The following is a 26,807-nucleotide window of genomic DNA, read 5'->3' on the forward strand; positions in this document are numbered from 1 at the left end:
ACCTCGGACCTCAATTAATTTCAAGATATTTATCGCCTCTCATTAATAATAGGTATCATGTTATTTATAAAAATATATAAAGATTGTGTTGGAGTGATAATTATAGTTTGATTAGAGAGTATTTTTTTTTTCCTCGTAAAAGTTAAAAGGATAACATCAAATTTACACTTATTTATATTTATTTAGTTATCATTCCATTAATTTTTTTATATTATTCGGATTTTTTTTAATAGTTTTTGTAAAAATGAATTTTCCTTTTAATTTTCTTCCAAAAGTTTTAACTAAATCAGAAAAAATCGTCGAACTGTGAATACTTATTCGATAGCATTTATGACACTAAAATGCACAATTGGTGAATGTGTAGTTTTAAAGTAAAAAAAATCATTATAACCATAAATTTATACGAACATATAGCCCATATAGCCCAAAGCATCCCGCGTTCAAGCCGGGGGAAGAAAAGTCACACTACAAAAAGATGTAATGCAAACAATCTATGCTAACAAAAGCATATGTTGTTAATTTCATGATTTTAACTCGTGACTTATAAGTTACACGGAAATCCTGATAGAGTAAATGAAAGAAAAATTCCATTTCATCCAATAACAAGGGAAATTCAGATCCCTTGAGGAATGGTATATAATTCAGTGTACAAGTATCCCACTTTCACAAAGGAGGGTCCATGAAGTGCCATATTCAAAGGAATGTGATACAGACCGTCTACCCTGACACAAGCATCACTGACTAATTTCACAGCTAAAACATATGACCTATAGGGCACGCGGAAACAACTTTATAGTTACAAACTGTTATGTATGCAAAGCAAAATTGGTTTTGCAACATTCATGTTAAGAGTCTATTGAATCATTCTAGTTCATGTAAAATCAGAACATTATGTCAAAGTAGAGATTTTTCAAGGTTTGAATGCGAAGAAAGCAAACTGCTCAACCAGTATCCACATCTCTACTCTACTTTCATCCTCAAAACTGGAAAAGCTGCTGCTGCTGCTGCGAGGTAGCCATCGGATATGATACTTCAAAAAAGGAGCAGATTATGGTGAATCAGACAAAAAGTAAGTTCACTTTAAGTTACCACGCGTCTCAGGTAAAGGGGTAGAAATTAGAGAAGAGCAAACTGCCGAGCAAGATGTAAGCTACACAATATGTCCAAATAATGTATCCCCATCTCTTGCTAAGACAAGGAGATGCCATGACATACGACCCAAACCAGTAGAGAGGAGGGCTGGCAGATAAGAATCGTGTTGAAACCTGTCAAAGTGATTGGAAGAGAGTCAGATACAGTTTTGCCCAGCGTGTTAATCTAGGTTAACTGACTTCCTAACTTGGGATGAAACTAAAAACTTTCAATCAGAGTTGATGCACAAAAGGAAAAAGTGGAGAAGGGAGATAATCATTTTGTGCCAGAGGACAATGTGAGCACGAAAGTATAAACTATGTCCGTTACGAGAACATGAAAGAAATTCATCAGCTGAAGAACTCAAGACTCCCCAGAAGAAGTTAAAGTCTGTGTTTAGTTTACAAGAACTTTTCCTTCTTTCATTCCCGCACAACATCTTCTAATTTCATATAATTAAAGATTTTGCGTAACGTAATTAGAGTGTGGCAAAGATTTTCTCACCATTTTCTCCACAAGAAAAAAAAGAAAAACAGAAAAAACTATTTATTACTCGCAAATCTAATCTTCGACTGAGCAAAGGACTTAAAATAGCTGGAAAGGGGAAAAGTAGGATATGGAGGCAAAATTCCTTGTTGCAATTACTCCTGAGGTAAAAAGGGGTTAAAAGGGAAGATTGGTTGTATATTTAAGTTAGCTCAACATACATTTAGTATTATAAGTGAAAATTCGTAAAAGGAAAAGGGTTGGGAAAATTGAAAATACTAAAGGGAAAGGATTCAGTCCAATTATCCCACCATTATACCAAAAGCTAGGTAAATACAATCCTAGTAATCACGTCACTTTAGAAAAGGAAAAGAGGTCATCCAACCTGTACGTGCATGACAAAAAAAGCCATTGCAGCCATGAACACAAGGTGTAGAATGAAGGGAACAATAATAATTGGTTTGACTCCTGGACTCTCTGATGCTTCATCTTCTGATGGCTGTACCACATAGTTCTCTTCCCTCACAGCTGGTTTTCGCCGTCTAAGAGAGCCACCTATCACAAGTGAAGTAAACAATGAGCATTGTCTTCACATTACAAAATTTTGAAATTGAGTCCCTATAAGAATGTGATGAAACATATAATTGGAAAGAGATAAAATCATATTAATTCACAGATAACAATGTACATCTCATTACAAAGTGCAGCAACATGAACAAGGAGATCATCAGAGCAAGGATTAGAAGTTTAAATCGGATGCAAACATTGAAAGGAAATGCAGGACAAGGAAAACTATAAGTGTGGGCAAGTGTATCCAAATTCAATGCATAACCGCACGACATATAAAATGTTCAATCATAAGCAGAGTACCATCTTTGTTATACCGACTAGCAAAATTAAGCAGTACATGATAAAACTATAAATCTTTGGGAATGATTTATGTATCAAGCTATACCTTGCCCAGCGTCAGATCTGTTTTCCGATGGAAAGCCAACATTCTTGGAGCCTGCACTTCTCCCCAAAGGAATGGATGAAGCAGCACTTTCTTTATTTGGAGAGGATTCCCGAAAACCAAGTGAAACAAAAACCTCAGGCCATAGCTTCACATAATGTATGATTGTGCAAAGTGCAAGAGATAATATTGGAGATGCAAGAACAAAGTTTGGAATTTGTTTTACTTGAAAATACTTCAAGAAACCCACTCCCCTGAGATAGAAGAAACAGCAAAGTCAGCCTCTGCTCTTGGCGGCAATCAACATTGATTTGAGATGAGGATACTGGCATTTTACTTTTTACTTTTTATACTTAATCTCTTTTCTTTTTTTTTTCCTTTCCTTTTTTTGGTGTCAAAGCTAAAATAATGCATGAGAATGATATCCATCAATGAATTCATTACTATCTTGGGTATCACAAATCAGTTAAAGCAGCAATGAGCATTTACATGAACTTATTTCCTGTCACTACGATCTGGCATCACCTTTCCTCACCAAAGAAATTGAACACAGCTACGCAGGGTAACTGGTAGTCACTTGGCCTGACCAATCACCCATGAGAAATTTCCCCTCCTAGATAAATATTCATCGAGGTCGTAGGGGACCACCAGAGCCCCACCCCAAGTGGCATCTCATATCAAATAGATTGCAAAAAGTTAAAATTCAACTATACCTTAAGAACTTCTGCACAAAAAATTAAGAAAAAAGGTTATTAAAGAATATGATGTAAATGGCTAAAAGTGGGAGATTGGAATGTGAGGGAAAGATCAAGGTAGTTTTTAAAATTAGAGCCTTCGTCATTTTAATCATTAATAGAGAATATAGGGGCAAGGATGGGTCTAAACCTTGAGTAGTTATTCTAGGGAATTATTTCTTTTTTTAAAAACGTGGTGTCCAGGCCAACTTTCGCACATTTTGACTAATTCTAGGACAGGGAAGAATCACCTAGTTTTTTGTTTCTGCTAGGATTTGAACCTGAGACCTCATGGTTCTCAACCACTACGTCACACCCTTGGATGCAATTTTATTATTCTAGGGTATTATGATTTTCTAGAAGTACAAGAAACTAAAAATTGTTCTGGTATTAATATTTCAAAAAAACAATCGTACACCCTAAGTTTCAGCACAATAAGATAAACTGTAATGTATTATCTACCAGATCAAATTTAATGTTGAAGCGGCAAGTGAGAGTTTAAAAAGATAGAAAAGGTACCAACATACCAATAACGACTTTGAATATAGTTGTAGAGTAAAGGAAGTCTTGCCTTGCACCAAGGCCTCATTTCATCCGAAGTGCCTCCCACACACATATTGTAGTACCCGTAGGTTTGAAAAGCAATAAATGGGAAAATGATAAATAAGCTACGCAAAGCCCCAGAAAGAAGAACTAGTAAGGTCACCTGGCAACATGTGGAAGATTTAGTCTGAGTAATCTCAAACAACCAAAACATCACTTTCTCTAAAGCTATATGATATATTTGTAGAATTCCGAGATGAACAATTGATGCTCAAACAAATGATAGTTCACAGTCATGAAAACTATGAAGTAAACATAACGCAAGCCACTGAGACCTAATGTACTCCCTTAGCCCCAATCTATGTCTTTGATCTATATTGGAACATCCCAAAAAGTTGAGAGATTCTTTTTAACAAATTAGTTTATACAACTCTCACAGAATTCAACAATTTATGCTCTTGTAACTATGAAATATAAAATGCTAAAACAGTCAAACTAACAACTTAAACACCCATGCTGAGTCAAATAGTGTAACATAATATAGCAAGGAGAGCATTCTCTAAGGAGCATGAGACTCCAAAACAACTTTGCTCAACCACCATTAAGTTTACAAAGATGGGATATAACAAGTGTATTGGTGATAAGACAGTTCAAACAAAAAGAAGAAAACTGATTTATGAAAAGCAGAGAGATAGGAGTAGTAAGGCTTTTGAGTTTTAAAAATATTTGAGGGAGATAAAAGAGAGAAAAAAGTGGGTGGAAATGGAGGAAAGTTGACCTTTTATACATCAACTTTTCATTGTGATGCAAAAGCATGTACAAATAAGGAATTAATTTCCTTTTTGTCCTTTGCCCAACAAAAAGAGAAAATTTGAAGTCTCTCTCCTCTGACTTTTTTTTTATACCTCACATTAAAAGCCTCTTGGTCTCAAAGTTGACCTTCTTGAGGTAGAGTAATAACCGTAACTGCTTTAAAGACATGGTTGAAAAGCCTGACAGGCTCATCTGGTTTTATTTCATGGATGATCCAACCCAGTCCCACTTGAGCCATCATCCATGAGTATATTTTATTACCACTCATGGTATGCCTGGTTAAATAGAACTCCCTGAAGCCCCTTGGGAAGTAGTGTGCCAACTACAGCTTTCGCAAACTCAGTAAACAGAGCAGCTCAATTTAGTATGAGCCTCTGCCACTTGTTCATATAGTGAGATTCAATTTAAGAACAATCATACTGTACTAAGCAATGATCCAGAAAAAAAAGTTGCATCAATCAAAGGAAGAACAGCAACAGAACAAAACTTACACCAGCATTTTTTCTAACAAAAGCTGCTTTATAGGACCTATGCATTGTCTGGAAACAAATATAGCCAGCACTAAGCACTCCGTTCGACCTTGCAAATCCAGAGAGAGCAAGCCAAAGTATTGCAATGTTATTTGAACCCTTCATGAGATAATAGATTCCTCCAATGGAACACAAAGCATACATACTCTCAGTATATCTGAGAACAGACAGCATAGAACATACTCATATGCAAGTCATCATAATATGAGGTGAATGCAAGGCAAGGCAGAAGAAAATACATTGATGAGTAGAATATGGAGGCGGGATTAAGGCAAAACAATATTGTAGCTCTCAATGCCACCTCTGAATTCTTCAAGATAATAGTTGAGAGTCTGTGAACCAATAGCAGAAAGAATGATAAGCAGATTAAGAAAAGGAAATAAATTCATAAAAGTGCAAGGACAATGTGAATCTAGTGTATTTTATATAAGAATCAATATAACATATCATTATGAATATGTAAGTATCAATAGTGTAGTTTGTGCAAACAAGGAGAATGACTCTCCAGAACAAGACTCTTGATACGGTAAGCTAATTCTCCTCAAACCAAAGAAGCTGACATGAAGGACCAGTATGGGTAGCACTGTGCTGGATTTCAGCAAAAAGGCTACTAAAGTTGAGCTAACAGACAGCCATTAAGATGATAAACCACAAAGTTAATTCGATCAAAAAGATCTGACAATTTATATACTAGAAACCACAAAAGAAGCATGAGGTTCCCCTATTTTTATGCAACTTCTAGACAATGTATCCAACGCGCTCCTTTTGATAATGATATAATGTCTAAATGTTAGTCCAGAAGGTAGTGACCATGAAATCTAATTTGCCCCAGAAGTGGGAATTGGGTTCTATAGACCCCAAAAAGGCACAACAAAGATTCAAAAAAAAAATCTTGAAAAGGTAAGTAAACATTAAGGATTTAAAACTTATAAGTTAAAAAAAGGGCAGCCCGGTGCACTAAAGCTCCCGCTATACGCGGAGTCCGGGGAAGGGCCTGACCACAAGGGTCTATTGTACGCAGCCTTACCTTACATTTCTGTCAGAGGTTGTTTCCAAGGCTTGAACCCGTGTTAAAACTTGTAAGTTACCAATATAATATTTTCCATGTAATGGTGTAGTGATAAACCTCAATATCACTCTCATTCTCTCAATCAATCAATCAACAATGACTCAATCCTAAAGTCGGCTAGATGAATCTTCTGTATCAATATCATTCTATTCAAGTCCAATATTCAGCTAATTCATCATAGTTAGATAATTTTATGCTGGCCGTCAAAGTTCAATTGAAGAATATAAGAGAAACCATCAAAGGCTATGAGATAGCTCAATAAATACGTATACATCATATCTTCCTTAACACACCTGGCCTTCAAATCATCTCAAAAGCTTGCAGTAAAATACTTGCACAACTTCCAAATCTCATATTTGAGTTTACTGAGATCAAAATAATGCCATGATGTTCTCCACGAACAAAATCTCATATAAACTACCCTATAAATTTCAAACTAACTTGCATGAACATTTAAGTTAGAGACATCAATCACTTCAGTCAAATCTTCTAAAAAATTGTTATATGATAGCGCTACACCAAATAATCCAAATAGAAAATCAAGAACAATGAAACAGATGATCAGGGTGAAGCCATGTACAGATAAAAATAGTTCTTGCCATATTGCAAAGGACGTCTGAAGTCCCAAAATTGACATCCAGATACATCATTCATGAGCTTATAGCTTTGAAGTTTGATAACTTTCTCTATGATTGCTGCTTCAATTGCAAGACATTTATGGGTTTGCCCACTGCAAACCATCTATCACTTCTCCTCAGATTGCCCAAAAAAATCCTTTCATGATGTGATGTTCACACATCAAAATTAAAAGGTCAATTATACAGAGATTTAACCAGGCACATGAAAATTCATAGCATTTGAACTATTGCAGACGTTAAATAATTCATATAACTGTAAACTAAATTGATAATTTATAGGGCAAGGTGGAAATATCCCCCGTGACGGACAAGATGACGGAAGAGAGGTTGAGATGGTTCGGGCATGTGAGAAGGTGCGCGGATGCGCCAATGAGAAGGTGCGAGAGGTTGGATATAGCAGGGGTTAGGAGAGCAAGAGGTAGGCCGAATAAGAAATGGGGGAGGTGATTAGATAGGACATGGCACAACTTCAGCTTACTGAGGGCAGGAGCCTAGATAAGAAGGTATGGAGGTCGAATGTTAGGATAGAAGGTTAGCAGGTACCCGAGCGTTGTCGTTCTTTATGTGGGAGAGGCAGGGGACTAGCCTTATCTCCATTCCTCCTTTTTAGTAGTAGTATTTAGTAGTCGTGTAGTTTCTTATTCTCCGATATGTACTAATGTTTGTTGTTATTGCTTCATTTGCCTTATATCTTGATAGTTATTGTTGTATTTTCTTGCATCCGTAGTTCGATAACTTCTCTTTTGAGCCAAGGGTCTATTGGAAACAGTCTACCTACCCCACAAAGGTAAGGGCAAGGTCTGCGTACATCCTACCCTCCCCAGACCCCACTTGTGGGACTAAACTGGGTATGTTGTTGTTGTTGTAAACTAAATTGATATTATACTTTTGAAGATATTCCAAAGCATAGGTTCAAATCAATGATAGCGAGATACAACTAACTGTGATATCAATAAGGGTCTTAAATAAAAGTTTTGGGAGATCTTTCATTTTCCTGCATCAATGGTCAACAATATCTCTTCAAAGTCATAAACTGATTCCACCGTCAAAATTATATGTACAGCACAATAGTTAAATGTTTTGTATCAATCCAAACTTATCAACTTTCACATACTAAAGTGAAAAATTTAAGAGTCCTTGCTATCCAGTTCTTGAGATGTTGTGGCATTGAATACTTAAATTAAACCTAGAAATTTCTCCAGTGGCCAGAAAAAGGAACATATTTTCATAAAGAAGTAATACTTACTACTGTAAAACAAAATTGGACATTACCTGTAAAGATAAAAAGCAGCCAAAACGAATGCAAAGTTATTAAGCACATAACCAGATAAGCCTAGAACAGCTCTCTGTCCAATAAAGGGTATCAATGGGGCAAACACTGCAAAAACAAACATTCCATAACTTTCTCCAATCTAGAAAGTGATAATTAAGATGCTAACTTTTCCACAAAAATGTAAAAATGAAAAATAACTGCACAATGAGCATCATTCTTAATGAGCAAGATACAATTTTTAAAGCATGACACGTAACAGATCAATGATTTCACATTTTATCTATATCAATACAGTAAAATGCCAATCATGTTGCTTCCATAGTCTCTATTAGAGCCTTTATGTGTAGAAGAATAGTGACACCATATGTTTATCAATATCTATACTATGAAATGACAATCCCGTAGCCTACACAATCTCTCTTAGCACTTGTTTGGGAGCGGGGCTGCTTTCAAGAAGTACTCTTTAAAGTGGTGCTTCTAAAATAGTACTCCTTCCATTTCAATTTGTATGTGTAGTTCTGACTTGGCACCGAGTTTAAGAAAGTAAAGAAGACTTTTGAATTTTGTGGTCTTAAACTAAAAATATGTAGAATATACTAAAACATCCTTTAATTTTGTGGTTTTAAATATGTCAGGTGGAAAGTTGAAATTAACGAATTGCCTAAATAGGAAATAAACATTCTTTTTCAATAAACATTTGATGCAATTAGCTTATAAAGCATTTAAAATTTTCGCATTCATAAAAATAACCATAAAGTACACATTTTTTTTATGCTTCAATGTGATAACAAAAGCAAATTGCCTTTTGGAACAATGCCTAAAATTTAGGTCCAACAGCAATTTCACAAGCTCCTAAATTTGAGCTAGTGCAGAAAGATGTACAGAACTTACCCCTACCTCGACGAGGTAGAGAGGTTATTTCCGAAAGAACCTCAGCTTGAGTAACGCACCTCAAGAACAACTAAAAGGAAAATACAGAAGCATGCTTATAATATGCTAGTATTATTAATCCATAAAATGATTGGAAAAAAAAAAGAGAATTACCGGTTCGTGAAAGCAAAGAGATGCAAATCGGAAGCAGAGGCAAAAAGGCATAGGTCTGTTCATATTCATATCCACACTGGGCGATTCGTACAAAGTACACACTATCCCAAACAATGCTATTCTCGATCGCCGATGCCAATCGCGGGAGGAGAACCGGCGGCGAGTAGGATTTAGAGTAAGAATTTGAACCAGAAAACAAACTGATAATGGAGGTGGTGTTGGAGAGGCAACTAGGGTTTATCGAAGCGGAGGTATCGTAAGGGCTGAGAAGTGATCGCCATAGAACTATTAAGGAGATTAGAACGAGCCTTGAAATGACGGCGTATTTGAGAACGAGACGAATGTGGTGATAATGGAGATCGGCGGAGGATTTTCCGGCCATTTTACCGGCGGCGATGAGAGGACGTTAACGGCGGCTTTTACACGTCGAAGAATTTAGGACGGAGATTGTTTAATTATACTAAACGGAAAATTGAAATGTTAGTTAAAGCAAATATCATTTTCCTCCTTTTTTAAAAAAAAAAAAATGTTTTAAATGATAAAATAAAAATAACAAAATTATATTTTCCTAATCATGGCAAAGATTGATTCAAAATATTTATTAATTGTTGTTTTGTTCGATTTAATAATATTAATAAAAGTTAAACTTGATGAGAAATTAATAACTTATTAACACATCTTTTTCAATATATTATACTCTTTGACCCTCACATCACGATGTCTTGATAAAAACTTGCTCACATTTAATATTTAAACAAGATTAATATAAATGCAAGATATGTGTCGTTAACACATGTTTATATCATTTAATCGGAACTTTGCTTCATTTTCTAGAATCTTAAAAAATCATAAGCTCAAAAATTTAATTTTGTTTTTATTTCTATTTCAATAGCTAAGAGTAAATTACTTGATTTAATATATTAATACTAATAAAAAAGCTAGAAACAAGAACCTCTTTGTTGATATGCATATTTATATTGAGGGTATTTTTAGCATTTTCGTGTCTAAGCTTTAAGGGGTTTACATATGTTTTTCTGTTGATAGTTTGATTCTACGTCAATAAAAAAATGTCAAATTAAGTGAAATTCAATATGGGCAAAGTGTTGATAACATTATTAAAGATAAATCAAATAACAAAAATGTCATTTTTTAAAATTAATTTAAAAAAAATGTGTCACATAAATTGAAACAAAAAACACATACAATTATTTTTTTAATATAATTTATTAGACTCGTACTAACACAGACTTTTGCATACATTAAATAGGTGTGAATTAATATTTGCCAAATGTCCATTGTAGAAGTGAGTACAACTAGTAAAACCCAAGCTTACTAGAATCTCAAGGTAAACTTACTGTGTTATAGAAAATAATATTATAATAATAATAATAATAATAACTAATAAAATTATTATCACGTGATTAAAAAGTCATGAATTCGAGATATGAAAATATTTTTTTCACATAAATATAGAGTAAAATTATATACGATAAACTCTTGTGATCTAGTTCTTTTTCAGACCATTGCGCACATCAGAAGATTAGTGTATCGAATTGTCTTTTTTTAATTTGTTTTTTCAGTAATGTTTTTCTTGATTTCTCACTCGATATTCAGTATCTGTTATGAGGTTTGATTAATTCAAATTTACATTGATAAATTTTATTTTTAAAGTAAAACATTCTCTATCAAAGATTATTTCATATTCATAATTCAAATTCAAAATCTTTAATTAAATTAAAGATCTGAAAAAAGTATTTGTTACTTCCAGACTACTTTTAATGGTACAATAGTAATGTTATGTATACTTTAAATGGAACTTAAAAGAACAGCTTTGAGTTTGTTGGATTGAACAGTGTGGGCTTTTATTAAATGTTTTTGACAGTTGGACATAGTTGTTCCTCCCATTCATATGATTGTCCTAGGCTCCTAGCTGTTTCTTTTAAGATATATGTACATTGATTAGAGGAGAAACTACCTAATAAAGATATACATTCATATTATATACATTTATTTATTTTTATTTTTAAATAATTATATATTTTATTATTAATTAAGAATTTTCTATTATAAATTAAGAAAGAAACATCTAGCTAGCTACTACATGTATTTTTGCTACTAAATACACTAAAATAGGAAGAGAGGCGATCGAGATGGGGAGGGAAGCGAGCGAGATAGTCATGTATTTCAGATACATACGAATCACACTAGATAAATGCATCTATATGTATCTAGTGTGATTCACATGTATTTGGGATACCAGATACATAGGAGAGTGGCGAGTGAAATGGGAGAAAGGCGAGCGACATAGTCATGTATCACATATACATACGAGTCACACTAGATACATGTGATTCGCGTGTATTTGAGATATGAGATACATAGAAGAGTGACGATCGAAATGGGAGGGACGCGAGCGAGATTTGTCTATGTATTTCAGATACATGTAAATCTACCTGGATATAGTATTTTAGAATAAATTACACCTAATTTTGACTCCATGTATTCCGAGATACATGTATCTGGACACATCAAAATCTGGTAAGATTCGTAATATTGCAAACTAGAGTGTATCCAAGTAATTAGCTACTAAACTTGTGGGAATTCTGTAAGTTTCCCTTGATTATACACTTATTATATACTCCATCCGTTCCTATTTACTTGTCAAATATTTTCTAATCTGATTTTCCTTCTTAGAGGCCATTTGGATTGACTTATAAGCTGTTTTCAGCTTTTTTTGAGTGTTTGACTGGCCAACTTAAAATCATTTTGTGCTTAAAATAAGCCTCAATGAATAGTTGGATTTATTTGGATGAACTTATTTTAAGCAGTTTATAAGTTGAAAATAGCTTATAAGTCAAAAAAAAATCGTCCTGCACCTACTTTTTTTTTAAACTTATAAGCAGTTTTCAACTTTTAAGCTGCTTAAAAATAAGTCAATCCAAACAGGCTATTACTTGTCATTTTTCACAAATCGAGAAAGGACAATTTTTTCTTCCTATTATACCATCAATTTATTAACATCGAGTTAATGTCTTTGAAAAATGTAGTGAGTAAATATGTTTAAAACTCTATCAATTAATAGGGATAAAATGGTAAACTTACTACACTAATCATTATTTTCTTAATAGGTGTGTCAAGTCAAAATTTGATAAGTAAAAAGAAACGGAGAGAGTATTGTACTTGAGTTGAGATTTTCGAATATAATTTTTCAATCTTCACAAAAGAGTAAAAATTTCGTACACTTTATTTTTTTCAAATCTTATATTACACTAAATATGTTATTATTATACACATAAACACTAACAACGATTATAAATTGTTACGACTAGATGGATAAAAATAATCTTTTGAACCAACTGACAAAAATGTAAGTATCGTTTGATTAAAATAAGAATATTTAAATATAATTCAACCCTAGATAAAAAGTTCCATTTTTATTTGTGAAAGATGTGTGGTTACAAAAAAAAACATTAACTATTATGATAATTTAATGCATTTTGAGCAGTTGGAAGTTAAAATTCCATTAATTATGATGCAGACTTTTGCCCTAGATATTAGGTATACGTACATTACCCTTATGTTAGGGTTCGTATATAATCTATGTACTAATTATGTGACATATTTTGAATTTTATGAGTCAAAATTTGTTAAGTTTGATTGTAAATTTAGACATACAATTTTTATTTACATATTTTAAAATTGTGTCAAAAAAATCACAATAATTAATTAGATGTAAGTGATGTGGATATTAATAATTATTGTGAAAATCACTATTGAGTTTTATTAATTATCACGAAAATCATGATCGAGTTTCTTAATCAAGAACAATCGACGTGATGTGGATATTAATAAGTATAGCTAGAATCTTAAACATCAAATATGATGTGAAGTGAAATCTTGTAAATACTTTTGAGTAAGTTTCCTCTTTAATGTGACTTACGCGTTGTGAATTTGATTATTTGTAAATCTAATGTGAGTATCGAAATAGGCATGTCAACGTTGATCTCATTTTTTAGGGTACACATTTTTATGTATCTCAAATATTAGTAAATTTTAATTTTGGTCCGTTAATATATGACTAATTATATCTTCGATTAACTAAATTATGTGCTTTTGATCCCTTTATGTAATGTATATTTACACTACTTTTAGAAGGTTATTACCCTCGTATATAGAAGTAAGAATACAAACTCAACGTAATACATGAATGATAAAAATAACATAATGGTCAATAATTCGTTAAATATATAAAGATTCATATGTGAAGGGATAGCTCTGACGAAATAACCAACATGGATTGGTGGATTGGTTGGTATCCCTCTACTCTTAGTCAAAGGTCTATCGTTCGAGCCATGAGGATAAAAAATCTTGCTCGGAGTGTTGCTCCCAAAAATGAGTCATGCAACACATAAATTTGAATTTAGTCGAACTCTAATATGAATATACGATCCTGAGTGAGAAATCAAGAAAAAAACTCCAAATATAATTTTGGAGATACAAATAATTGGAGAAAGTCTAATTGAAAGGTACATTATTCTGTTAGATAATTCCAAATTTTACTAGCTAGAGAAAATAATGGGACATAATAAGATTTCTAGGTTGAGCTAATTAAATTTAGCATTGAATGATGAATAAATAAGGTGACCCATGATCACAACCAATTTAATTAAATGAACATCATGGATAAAAATTAATTATTTTCTCACAACACGTGTTGGTTTTTAGTTGCAATAAATAGATCACTTTTACCATCAATACATTTAAAATATAATATTAATTAAGAACAAATAATTTCTTATCACCAAATATAAAATATTTGTTGCTAATTCTATTTCATAATATATTAGAGATGAATTGTAAAAGAATTATGTTAGTTATGAGCTATATAGCCATATATATTAATGACAAATTTTGTAATTAATTTCTATCCTTTTTAAAAGTAATATAACTAAATTATCCATATATTTTACAAGTTATATCTGGTGATTTGTCATATTTCTTTTACCTACTAATCTCATTTATCAGGAAAAAAAACATTCTCCTAATTCAAGATCATGAATAGATCCAAAATTAGTAAGGATCACATGTTCATTTAATTATAAAATAAAACATCAAATAAATAACTAATATTTTAAAAAAATCTTCTATCACATAAGAAGAATATCATGATCCAATCTAATCATCTATTCACAAATTGGGACTTTTGTCATGTCAAGCTGGAAAAAATATTTTTTTCTTACTCTCAGAAGAGATAAAAAGCAAATGTGGATTGGAAATTTGAATTTTATAAGTTTGAAATTCTAGCACAATATATAACTTTAAAAGTTCTGGATTTTAGAATGATAATATCAAAATATGATAATAATTGGGTTTAAAATCTAATATTTATACATATTTAGTAAAATCTCAATATAAATACACTTGTTGAACAGAAATTACTGAATTCGATTGAATTCATTTGTTCGGACATGTACCTCTGCCCTTAGCTAAAGGATCATCACTCATTAGAGGAGCGTCCTTCGTTGAAAAAATATATTATGTATATATAAGTCATATATTACTATATATATTTATATATATTAAATCTTGAAAGTACCCTTAAATATCTTTGATAAAAATTCTAAAATCACCACGAGTCATGAAGCATCTAGCTCTTCTCCCCGTTAGGTCCTGGGTTCGAGTCACACTGGAGGGGAAGTGTGGAAACACTATAAATCCTTCAAAATGGGGGGTTAAAAAAATAAATAAATAAAAAATCTAGCTCTTCTCCTGATTGAAGGGTGATCCGTGAAACACCCTTCATCGAAAAATTATTTTGTATATAGATCAAATGTTACTTATATTTGGGGGTGTTTGAATTGACTTTTTTTTAAGTGACTTATAAGTTAAAAATCAAAAATCATAAGTTAGGAACCTGCAACTTTTGACCTTTTTTTTTTTTTTTTTTTTACTTTTTCAGCTTTTAAAAAGTGCTTAAAAGCTTAATGTTACCCAAACAATTTCAAAACTAAAAAAGTGCTTAAAAGCCAAAAGTGACTAAATATAAGTCAATCCAAACACCCACTTAGAGCCCATTTGGATTGGCTTAAAAATTGATCAAATCTACTTTTAAGTCAGTTTTTGACTTCTGAAAGTATTTGACAAAAATAAAATAACTTAAAATAAGTTAAAAACCAAAAGTAAGTCTCCCCTACTTTTTATTTTTTGACTTAAAAGTCATCTAAGTTTGATTTTTTATTTGACTTAAAAGCTACCTTTTTTAATCCAATCCAAACGGGCTCTTAATCGGAGTTCTAATGTGGGCTCCAGACAACGGGTGCATATACATATACACACACACACTAAATCTTGGGCTGAATTCATCGGTGACCCCTTAAAGTAGGCGCCAATTTTCACTTAGACACTTCAACTAGACTTTGTTCATTTTAGACACTACATGACAGGCCCTTCTATGTCATTTTGACACTTTTTGCACAATCAGCCAAAATGTATAATATGTGTGTTACACTCGCGAATCACGTGTAAAGCAACGAATTAAATGACGATATTTGTAATTTGTATCCAAAATAATTATTAAATAATGAATTTTAACTAAAAATTAAAAAATGGTCAATGAATCCATGACACTTAGAATTTTTGCCCAAGTAATTTTCAAAAAAGAGATTTGACCAAACTAGAAAAAAACAACAAATTGTAGAAGCACCCCCCACCCTCCCCTGCTGATTGTCTTCTCTAAAATAACCCATTTTGTAGAAAAATCCCAAAGTAAAATCAAACAATTCCGACGGCTGCTCTTTTTTTTTTGGTTTATTCTTTTATTTTTTAAATTCTTTACTTAAAAATTATTTGTGAGTTAAATATATTTTTCAATCATCATTTTCTTTATTTCTTCAGATCTTGAAAATATCATTACCATCATGTTCACCAGAAAAAATGGAGATCCACCACCACCGCCACTCTTTTTCTCTCTCCCTCCCTCTATTCTACTAAATCACATTTTATCTAAAATTAAAATTATCAAATCTTTTCAATACTTAAATCTTGAAATAGGTCTATTCCTAAATTTCTAAAACGTTTTTCATCGTCTTCCATAAATTTGTTGTAACTATCTTCATTCACCATGGTTGAAATTTAAGCTTTTGAAAAAATGGTTACTGAAAAATGGGGAAGAAGAACAAAAAAAAATAACTAAAAATTGGCTAAATAAGCCTTTTACGCGTGATCAGCGAGTGTATGACACTCAGCCATGTAAGCAAAAAGTGTCAAAATGACACAGTGGGGCCTGATATGAGGTGTCTAAAATGAACAAAGATTAGTTGAGGTGTCTAAGTAAAAATTGATGTCAACTTTAAGGGGTCACCAATGAATTCAACCCTAAATCTTGAAAGCACCCTTAAATATCCTTAACAAAATTTCCAATTACACCATTAATCTAACATGTATCCGAGTGTCTAGCTTCCTTCTCCACCTTTGACTTGGTCAGACGAACTCTCTTTATCGAAAAATTATATTGTATATACAGATAACACATTATTCTTATACTTACACATTAAATCATGAGATACTCTTTAATATCTTTTAATAAAATTTCTGATTTCTCTACTTCGAACCCGTAACTTATACTGTGGATCTACTCAAGCAAAAGGATCACAAAAAAGATTCATCTAAATAATAATGGTAATACTAAATGACAAATATTTTTTTGTTTGGTCTAAATGTCTAATTATTATTATAACATAAAATTGAGTTAATTAACTAACTATTATCACGGATTAACCAAACATACTATCACGGGTTAAATGTCGATCCATCACGGGATATATAACATTTGATATTATATTATTTTTGTTTTATATCTTTGGATTTTAGTCCCAAAAAATAATAATAGAAAAATCAAAAAAAAAATATCACAAATGAATTGTTTTTTCCAAATAAAACAATAAGTTTACGTCGGTAAATTCAAATTAGTCGGCGCTGATGTACATACTTTTGTGGCTTTTATATCCCTTCACTTTTAATCAGAAGCTTCGAGTTTTAATTTGGGAGAGAAAAAATTCTCGATGGAAAGCACTTCTCGTGTTATGAATCTGAATTAGTCGAAATCTTAAAATGAATACTCAGTGTTACCAAGAATTATGATAGAGTAAATATTCCTTCACGCTAACCAAATATCTCGAATTTGAGTCTAAAAATAAAGAAAATTTCGATAGAGAGTATATTTACTTTTAATGAGCATTACGTGACACATATTAAAATTAATCAAAGCTCCAAAAAAATAATTGGATACCGGTGAAAAACAAATATTCTGAAAATGGAAAATTTTGGAAGGTGAAAGAATCAATACATTTCTAATTATGTGTAAAAATATTATTTTTTTTCAAGAACGGGACCATTTGATTTAAATGCAGTAGGTGACATTGTTAATAAATAATGAAAATGTCAGAATAACTACTAGATAACAACACACCAAAGCAAATTATGTATTTTTAGATTTATTTTTACATTCATTAATAAACAATAGTACTTTTTTATTACACTAAAAAAAAGAGGTTTCCAAATTTAGTGGTTTGTAATCACTCTTCCAATCATTAAGGAATTAAGTAGAAAAAAATATTTACAAATTGCAATTGGTCAAAAAAACTGGACAAATTCTCCAAAAGGAGGAAAATATTTATTAAAGAGCCACTAGAATAAATGAATTCTATTGGTTTCTAATTGTTTAGATTTTAAAATAGGATTTCACTTATATAAATTAATAATAAAAAATGATTACAGTATTTTAACCTATATATAATTAGGATAGGTAATATGCCAAATTTTTCTAAGTTACTAATTTCACTTTATATAAAATTGTCTGTAATTTTCCTCCTTGAATAACTTGATAATGCTAAAAAAATCCACTTCAAATAACTACGTATCAACTATGCAACATGTTTGAGTGTCCGAGAGCGAACCTTTTTGGATTGTATTATAAATCGAGAGTAAGAGTCGTAACAAAATTTGTTTGACGAAAAACTATAAATAGTAAACTCTTTCAAAGCAAATAAATGTGATGTGATCAGAAATACTATTTAAAGATTTTTTTGGGGGTAAAATATTATTTAAATAATTATATGATGAAATATTTATGCGATCATACCAATATTAATATACCTGATTTTATTAGAACAATGAAGTTAAATGTGTTTGGACGAGAGCAGTAGTATTAGGATGAGTGATCCTATGGAACGTCCTCGTATTGCATGCATCTCTATCTAGATGAAGTAAGGATAAGGTTTGTGTATATTCTATCCTTTCCGGATCTATCACTTATGAAATTTTACTAAGTGTTTGTTTGACTTAACTTATTTTAAGCAACTTATAAGCTGAAAACTGCTTTAGATAAGTTAAGTCAAACAGTCCCAATTATTATTATTATTTTTGGACTTATTTTAAGCACAAAATAACTTTAAATTGACCAGTCAAAAACTCATTAAAAAAGTTGAAAACAGCTTACAAACCAATCCAAACGGGCTCTAAGTATGTTGTTGTTAAAATATTATAAAATAATGGGAATATAATAACATTAGCACATGTAAATTCTATAACAAGACAAACTTTTTACACTTCAAAAACCATACACAACCTATTTATTTCTATCTCCTACCACACCTATTTTCCTCCATTCTTTTAGAACACATCACAATAAATACAATTATTGTCATAAAACAAAGCATAAAAAGCAATCTTTCCCATCACTTATACATCTTTCTTTCATACTCCCAAATTATTCCTTCAAAAAAAAGAACTTGTTCCAATGAGTTCAAAAAAACTTATGACTTTTGAACTTTCCTTCTTTTTCTTGATCATATTATTAGGGTTTTCGAGGGCGAATCTCGATGAAGACAAAGCAAAATGTGCTAACCAGCTCGTCGGTTTGGCCACGTGTCTTCCTTATGTTAGCGGAGAAGCCAGAGCTCCCACACCGGATTGTTGTACCGGTTTAAAAGAAGTTTTAGACAAAAGCAAGATATGTCTATGTATCCTAGTGAAAGACAGAAATGATCCTAGCCTTGGCCTTAAGATCAATGCTACACTTGCACTAAGCCTTCCTACTCTATGTCATGCTCCCCCTAATATGTCTAATGTAACTATGTGCCTCGGTAAGTACATAACACATGTTTTTTTTATAAGCGTTTAACTTCTATATACAGATATTGTAATAAAAAATTACAATATGAGTCAAATAGAAGATAATTATGAGAAATTATGCATAAAATAGAATTAGTGACCTGAAAAATAAGACACGAAATATATCAATTTTACTTATATTTATTTTAACATTTGGAGTTGTGATTTATTTTGCAGATTTGTTGCATTTGTCACCAAATTCACCAGATGCTAAGGTTTTCCAAGATTTTGCGCAGAGTGCAAAAGGAAGTATTACTGCTACATCTGCCCCAGGTAAAAAAATAAATAAATAAATAAATAAATCCCAAAATTTTATGAATCAATTTAAATTAATTCTGTTTTTTTTTAAAATCATTTATCTTCCATTTGTTTCAATTTATACGACCCTCTTTCTTTTTTAATTTGTTTTGAAAAATATAAAACATTTCTATATATAAGACTTCTAAAATTTTAACTTTTCATTTTACCTACGATGACATGCTCATATAGTCAAGGGCGGAGCTAGGAGGTCGTAAAGGGTTAATCATGTACACTTTTTTTTTCAAAAGATTATATTATATATATACCAGATCAAAATTATTCTGATCTCATGGCCATAAAAATGTCATTTCATGTCATTACCAAAAAAGGGTCCTTTTTGAGCAGCTACAGCCTATTATTGTCTTTTGTTGGGGGGTAAAATATCTATTTATCATCGGTAATTTTGATTTAGGACGTCTATCGATTTTGTCCCTCGAAAAAGGGCTTGTTTTAAATTAGTAGTGTGTCTAATTAAGATCACAAGTGTTTTTGATTTTAAATTTTGTGCTCAATCAAATATTGTCGTATAAAATAAAATAGAGTGAGTAATTTTTTCTTTTTTTCCATTTTTGACCTTTTACTTATTTATTTTTATACAGTTAGTGGGAACTCAAATGGAAAACCAGCAAATGCTTCAGCAAATGATGGAGGAGATAGAAGGAGATGGATGGGATTTATGGAAATGACTATGGGCTTTTTAGTCATTTTGGTGCTTTCATATCTCACCTAACTTTATAAAACACATAATTATTGTTTTTTTAATTTCATATTTGTCCTCCTTTTTTTTTTTTACCATTTTGTGTTTCCTTTTGTGGTGTTGGCTTTTATTAGTGTGTGTTTTATTTTCTTTTTGTAACTCCGGATTTGTCATCTTCAATTCTTTGGAATATCTTTTTTCTTTGAGCTATCAAAAACAGAAAAAATATATTTACTATGTGTGAAAAACTTGAGTTATTATTTTTGGAATAGTGGAATTTCAAATAAAGAATATCTAAATTTGAGTGTGAGGTGGGTGGCCACATTAGTGCAGACGAAAATTATGGGCTCCTTATATGGATGGACTTAACTCACACCCTAAAAAGGTAACTCAAAGGAAAGAGGATTTTGCCTACACCATATAAGGAACCCAAAGTTCTCGTCTGTCACTGATGTGGTATTCCATTATATTCATTGCCTACCTTCTCTCACGTCCAAATCCAAATATTCGTTATCCAAGGTTCCACCATACTATTTGGAGTGTGCACATTCATGAACCGGGGTATTTCCACCCTCCTCATCCGGGGGCATATCGGATCGGGCCTGGCTCTGATAATAATGACGAATTAGGATCTAACTCATACCCAAAAAGCTAAATCAAAGGAAGAAGTATTGTCCAAGTCATATAAGAAGCCCATGATGGTTCTCATCCGTCATTAATGTGATATTCCATTATGTTCATCATCCAATATTAGACTTGAGTCTAATAATGATATCTGCTAGATAATTTTTTTGAGGGTTATATTTACGTAATTTTTATAAATAGGGATGAAATCTAAATGATAGCCCAAAAAGGGAGTATTTGTGGAAAATTGGCCCAAAAAGTTGCCCAATTCTACAAAGTCTAAAACTTAAACTAGCCCAAACACTTGGCCCGAAAATGTACCTAAGAGGGGCTTGCTCATATAGTAAAGTACTCTTCACCTTCAATCATGAGATTGTAGGTTTAAATAAGGCGGAATGACTTCGGAGGCCTTGTACTTGACTTTATTCGTCATCTAGACCCTTCTACTCATGACCTTGCCAAATGAACACTTAAAGTTCTTAAAACACATTATTTTAAACCTCTTTGACCATTGACCAAACTTATGTGACATTTTTTTGCTGAATCAGATAAAAAACGTGGTTACACACGTTAAAAAGCAAGTGAAGACAATTATTTTAATTTTAAAAAATATTGAAGTTAAAAGGAAAAATATAACAATTAAAAAAAAGAAAAAAATTCTCCATCCCCAATCTACTGTACTCTTCTTCTTCTTTCTCATAATTTCCGCCCAACCCCCACCACCAACACTTACTTCTTCTACTTCTTCTCATACTCTTACACACAATTCTTCCTTTCTCTCTCTTCCCATATTCTTTCTATCATTTGAGTGTTCTAGTATGATTGAGAAAAATGATATTTTATTTAGATTTGGGTAAAAGAAAAAGGGCAAAAAAGGGAGATTCTTGATTGTGAAATAGAGCCGAATTTTAGATGAATTTTTGAAATGCATATGTTTGATGCTTTCAAAATTGAACACAATTTTATATAGAGCATTTTTGATGAATTTTTCTATAGTGACCATCTTCTTCTTTTCTTTCTCTCGCTCTCATTTTTGTCACTTTATCACCACCATTAAATAACAAAATTTATAATAAAATAATATAACAAATCTTTACTTGATTCTAATTCTCTTCAATACAAAAAAATTACAAGGAAAGAAAAAATAAAGAAGATAAGATAAGATTTAAATAGAAAAATAGATGAAAAATCGGGAAGGGAAGAAAAATTGGAAGGAAATCAAGAAAAAAAGGGTTTGGAGATGAGTTTGAGATTTTTTTTAAAAATATATATTATTTGTAATAAAAAAATGTGGCAATTTATATCTGATGTGGATAATGATTTGTTATCCACATCAGCGCGATTGAAAGACATATATGATCAGAGGGGTTTAAAATAATATATTTTAATAACTTTAAGTGTTCACTTGGCAAAGTTGTGAGTAAAAGAATCTAGGTGACAAACAGAGCCAAGTACAAAGATCTCCGAGGTCATTTCGCCTTTAAATAATTAAGAAAGCAGAAAAGGTAAAAGTTCTTAGGGATTGGTAAAAATATAAATCTTCTTGAATGCACTTGGATTGTTAACAATAGACTTGGGTGTTTACGTTGCATGGTTCGGTGTCTTGTGGCTAATGGGGCCTCGACAAATTTGTGCAATATAAAATAGGGAAAGCGCTATCTACTAGAATTTTTTATATACCAAAGTCCGAACTTGCAAACTCTAATTAAAGCTAAATAAATCTTATTCATTCCATTATAACTCTGACAATTAAGATAGGATGAATAGATTTTTTTTATTTTTAACTCAAAGTCTTTCGTTCGAATTTTGCGAGCGAAAAAATTTTATAGTGGAGAGTTTCTCCCTTTGACAAGTCTTAAAATGTTATGCGACGAAAACTCAAATTAATTGTGACACCAAAAGAGGTATCTAGTGGAATGAATGTCATACTTTCTTAATTAAAAATAATTTATGTAATTTTAAATTTCTCATTATCCATAATGATCTTATATATAGTCATAAAATATTTATGACTCGTTTTAAAACATAAATTCTATTTTTCTTAAGAAAAAACTTCATACTTAATTAAGCAGCGTATGCAAATTGAAATTAAGGAGTCGTTTGATATGTACGCGGTATGAGATAAGCAAAGATATCCTATGTGATCATTTTATCTCATCTTCTATATGAGATAATAATTTCGCTAATTTAGTACAAATATTTAGATAACATAAATCCAACATTAGCTAATTCTATAAAATAAAACTAATATCAAATTATTATCATGAGATTATTATCTTTATTCCACTCTAGTTTTGGATAAAAGATATAAACATGATCCACAATTTTACAATAATTTAAACACCATCCTTCGAAGAAATTGCACTTATTTGGCTTCTTTCTCCCGTGTCATCACAAAAGTCCAAACCAAACTCATCTCCTATTGTACCTTCTCATATTGCTTCTCCCTCCAAATTAATGTATACCTCTTTAAGAATAAAGTACAACCATCTAAAGCACACCTACCCGTTCCAAAGCTCAATTTCTTCAACAAAACCATGGGTTTCAATTCAAGATTTCTTCTGTATCTTCTTCTTAAGTCTTATACCAATAAAGCTGTACGCCCACCTCCCCAAGTAAAGGTACATCTCTTTAAGCAGAAGGTACAACCATCTAAAGCACACCTTCCTTGTTCAACAACTATCCATGGCTTTCAATTCAAGATTCCACTTGGGTATTTTTCTTTTCTTCATATTAACCCCTTTTACTATCTCTTTCATCCTAAGCCCATCACCAAAACCAAAACACAAACCCAGAGTGTATGATATCCTCCAAGAATATGGGCTGCCACATGGCATCTTTCCAGACACTGTGAAATCCTATAATCTTGATAAAGATGGAAACTTTGAAGTATTTCTGAAAGCCCCTTGTTATGTAGAGTTTGAATATTTGGTTTATTATGCTGAAAAGATTAGTGGGAAGCTAGGTTATGGGTCAATTACTGAGTTAAAAGGCATTAAAGTGAAAAGATTCTTGTTTTGGTTCAATGTTAAAGAAATCAGAGTTGATTTGCCAGTTTCTGATAGTGTTTACTTTCAGATTGGTCTTGTTAACAAGAAGCTTGATATTAAACAGTTTGAGACTATTCATTCTTGTAAGAAGAATGGATTTTTGTTGATGAGCTCTTGTGGAGGATCTTTGAGACAAGCTCTACAGGTAATTAATTTGCTTTCAAAGTTTTTGTCTTTCTCTATTGTGTGCAAGAGTATAGACTACCGTCGATCCCAACTTATTTGGGACGGAGGGGTAGTTGTTGTTCTATTAAGAGTATATGTAGTTGGGTGCGGAGCTAGAGGGATGAAATATTATACTGTATATACAAGCTATGTTGCTCGGATTCCCCAAAAATGGGATATACCAAGATGCACTACTTTTGGAGTATCTCACCCACACTTATCAACATAGTATACTTTTTCTTTCAAAGTTTTTGTCTTTTTGTTCTGTTTAAGAGTATAGCGGATCCCAATTTGTTTGGAGTGAGTCATAGTTGTTGTTGTTATTCTATTAAGAGTATATGTGGTCAGGGGTGGAGCTAGAGCGGTGGAAAATTACATTTTATATACAAGCTTTGTTGCTCTGACTTTTCAGTATGTTGTCGCACCTGTGTCGGATCCTCCAAAATGCATGACTTCTGGAGGATCCTATAGTTCACTTTTTTGCACTAAAAGGTAGATACTTTATGCACTTTCCAGACTTCATTATTCGTCCGAGTAGTGCTTCTACTTGGTGTTTGGGTCTTACCCTCCAAATATGTTGCTGCACTCGTGTCGGATCCTCCAAAAAGGCATACCCTTTGAAGGACTTTCGACACAAACACGACAGTATGCTTGAAGAGTCTGAGTAACTTCCATTTCAGGACTTTTTAGCCTTTCTAAAGAGGTCTGATCATTTACTGGGGAAATTTAGTCATGTTAAAATTGTTGTTTGTGCTAACAGGATTTTGGGAGTTCTGTTTACTCACTTTAAACTGAGTAACCCGTTTCCTTTTATATAATCCATACGATTGTCTCCTTTAGTGTAAAAAGAAGTGCTTTGAGTCATTGCTATTTGACTCGGACATGTTCTAAAAAAAGTCGAGGTATTTCGAATTGTATGTTGAGATTGACAAAGTCAGGGAAAACCTTTGAAATTATTTCAGTATTGAACCTTGGACATATATCAGTTCCGAATCTTTTATTGGAATTTCATTTGCTGACAGATTAGTTTTCTCTCTTGATTGAGAAGAGTGTTGAATACTGCATATTTGGGAACAGGTTGTGTAAAATGATAAAATCATCAGCCAACTTGTTCACAACCTCCATCAAGAACCGCTTCATCGATGCGATTCTCTCTCTTTTCCCACCATATTTCTTCAACTCCTTCTTATTTGAAGAACCCTTAAACTTCTTTTAGTGTTCTTCGCGCTTCTCTTGAGGTTGATGAGTTAGTTAAAATGATGATGGATTCTTAGCTAGTGAAATTTGTTGTTTATATAGTTGCAAAATTATGAGTTTAAGATGTTGTTTCTTAGCTTTAATGCATGAGTTTTTTTAAGGGAAAAAAAACCAAGGAAGAAGAAGGAAAAAAAAGATTAGTTGTTTGTTCATGAGTGGAAGGCATATTCTTATGAATAGTTGAAGGCCAAAAAGGAAAAGGCAAAGCACTAGGGGTCATTTGATAGCTGGTTTGAAAATGAGTCGTGCAAGTATTAAATTTTGCATAAGCAACACCACATTAGCTATGATAGCTAGTAAGGAGGTAAGTCCATCATGCATAAAATCAATATGGTGTTTGGTTTACAATTTAGAAACATGCATGACTAATACATGAATCTATGTACTGTATTATTTTATACAGAATAGAAGGTAGAATAAGTAATACATGAATAACTAATCTCTATATAAAATAATATATAGATTCCCTCATAATTCATCTATGTATTACTAATTCCTGCATAACTCTAACCAGCTACTAAATGACAAGTTGTAACAACAAATTATCTATATTTGCAGCTTCCAGCTCCTGTCAATGATATGCAAATGATTATTACTGAATAAATGGGAACAAATATGCAACTCAAGGTGAAAGTAGTAATTGAAAGATGTACTATTAGTTTACTTCATTTGTTTTGAATTGAAGGAAAATCAAGACTGGTTTTATGTACTGGACATGTATATGATCAAAGATTAAAGATTCTACATGTGTATCGTTTATAACACAATCTTTGTAGGATCGTTTTCTTCTATTCAAATCATGAAGGACTATACTAAATCATTTCCTAGATGTTTGATTACATTAATTGATGTATATTCCCCTCTTCCACTTCCACTTCCTAGCTGAGATAGATGCAACCTATTTTAGTATTTTCAATAAGATTTGATGTAAACACTGGACGTAAGTAAGTTCTTTTAGTGTTGATATTGTCTGAAGATCTAATCTTAATATTTATTTAATTCATAATTCATAAAAGAGAGTAAAATAATATAATATACATCAGGGACAAGTTAGGTAATATTTTTTATTTTTTTTGTTTCCTCAGAAACTTCTTTTGTAGTCTATAAATAAATTTCCCCCACCATCTTTTCAAAGTCATAAAGTTGAAAAAATACTTATTAAAACCCTAATCTTTTTGAACCATCCATTAATCTATTTATAAATTTATGTCAGTTTTTTGCACTAGAAATAAACAATTCTGTAACTTCCTTTGAGATGCTAAACCATATAAAAACACAAAAAACAAAAGAAGCTCACAATAAAATAAGGGGTCATAACACTTTTGGTCCCT

The 26,807-nt window shown here is 32.0% G+C and overlaps 3 protein-coding genes across 3 annotated transcripts; 2 read left to right on the forward strand and 1 right to left on the reverse strand.

Annotated features, from left to right (window-relative positions):
- Positions 1-574: 574 nt before the first annotated feature.
- LOC129887816 (uncharacterized) lies at positions 575-9,697 on the reverse strand. Its single transcript, XM_055963046.1, has 8 exons — positions 9,214-9,697; positions 8,169-8,274; positions 5,429-5,521; positions 5,151-5,346; positions 3,831-4,009; positions 2,573-2,823; positions 2,003-2,172; positions 575-1,265 (listed from the first exon to the last, which is right to left on the reverse strand). Exons 1-8 carry the CDS (start codon positions 9,593-9,595, stop codon positions 1,098-1,100), a joined length of 1,545 nt encoding a protein of 514 aa, XP_055819021.1. The 5' UTR covers positions 9,596-9,697; the 3' UTR covers positions 575-1,097.
- Positions 9,698-18,877: 9,180 nt separating this feature from the next.
- Positions 18,878-20,690, forward strand: LOC129887817 (non-specific lipid transfer protein GPI-anchored 14-like). Its single transcript, XM_055963047.1, has 3 exons — positions 18,878-19,355; positions 19,561-19,656; positions 20,283-20,690. Exons 1-3 carry the CDS (start codon positions 19,010-19,012, stop codon positions 20,411-20,413), a joined length of 573 nt encoding a protein of 190 aa, XP_055819022.1. The 5' UTR covers positions 18,878-19,009; the 3' UTR covers positions 20,414-20,690.
- A 2,656-nt stretch (positions 20,691-23,346) lies between these two features.
- Positions 23,347-26,305, forward strand: LOC129887818 (uncharacterized protein At5g01610). The gene is made up of 2 exons (XM_055963048.1): positions 23,347-24,199; positions 26,035-26,305. Exons 1-2 carry the CDS (start codon positions 23,690-23,692, stop codon positions 26,077-26,079), a joined length of 555 nt encoding a protein of 184 aa, XP_055819023.1. The 5' UTR covers positions 23,347-23,689; the 3' UTR covers positions 26,080-26,305.
- The last annotated feature ends 502 nt before the right edge of the window (positions 26,306-26,807 follow it).

This window comes from Solanum dulcamara, chromosome 4, assembly GCF_947179165.1.
Source record: "Solanum dulcamara chromosome 4, daSolDulc1.2, whole genome shotgun sequence".
Lineage (NCBI taxonomy): Eukaryota > Viridiplantae > Streptophyta > Magnoliopsida > Solanales > Solanaceae > Solanum > Solanum dulcamara.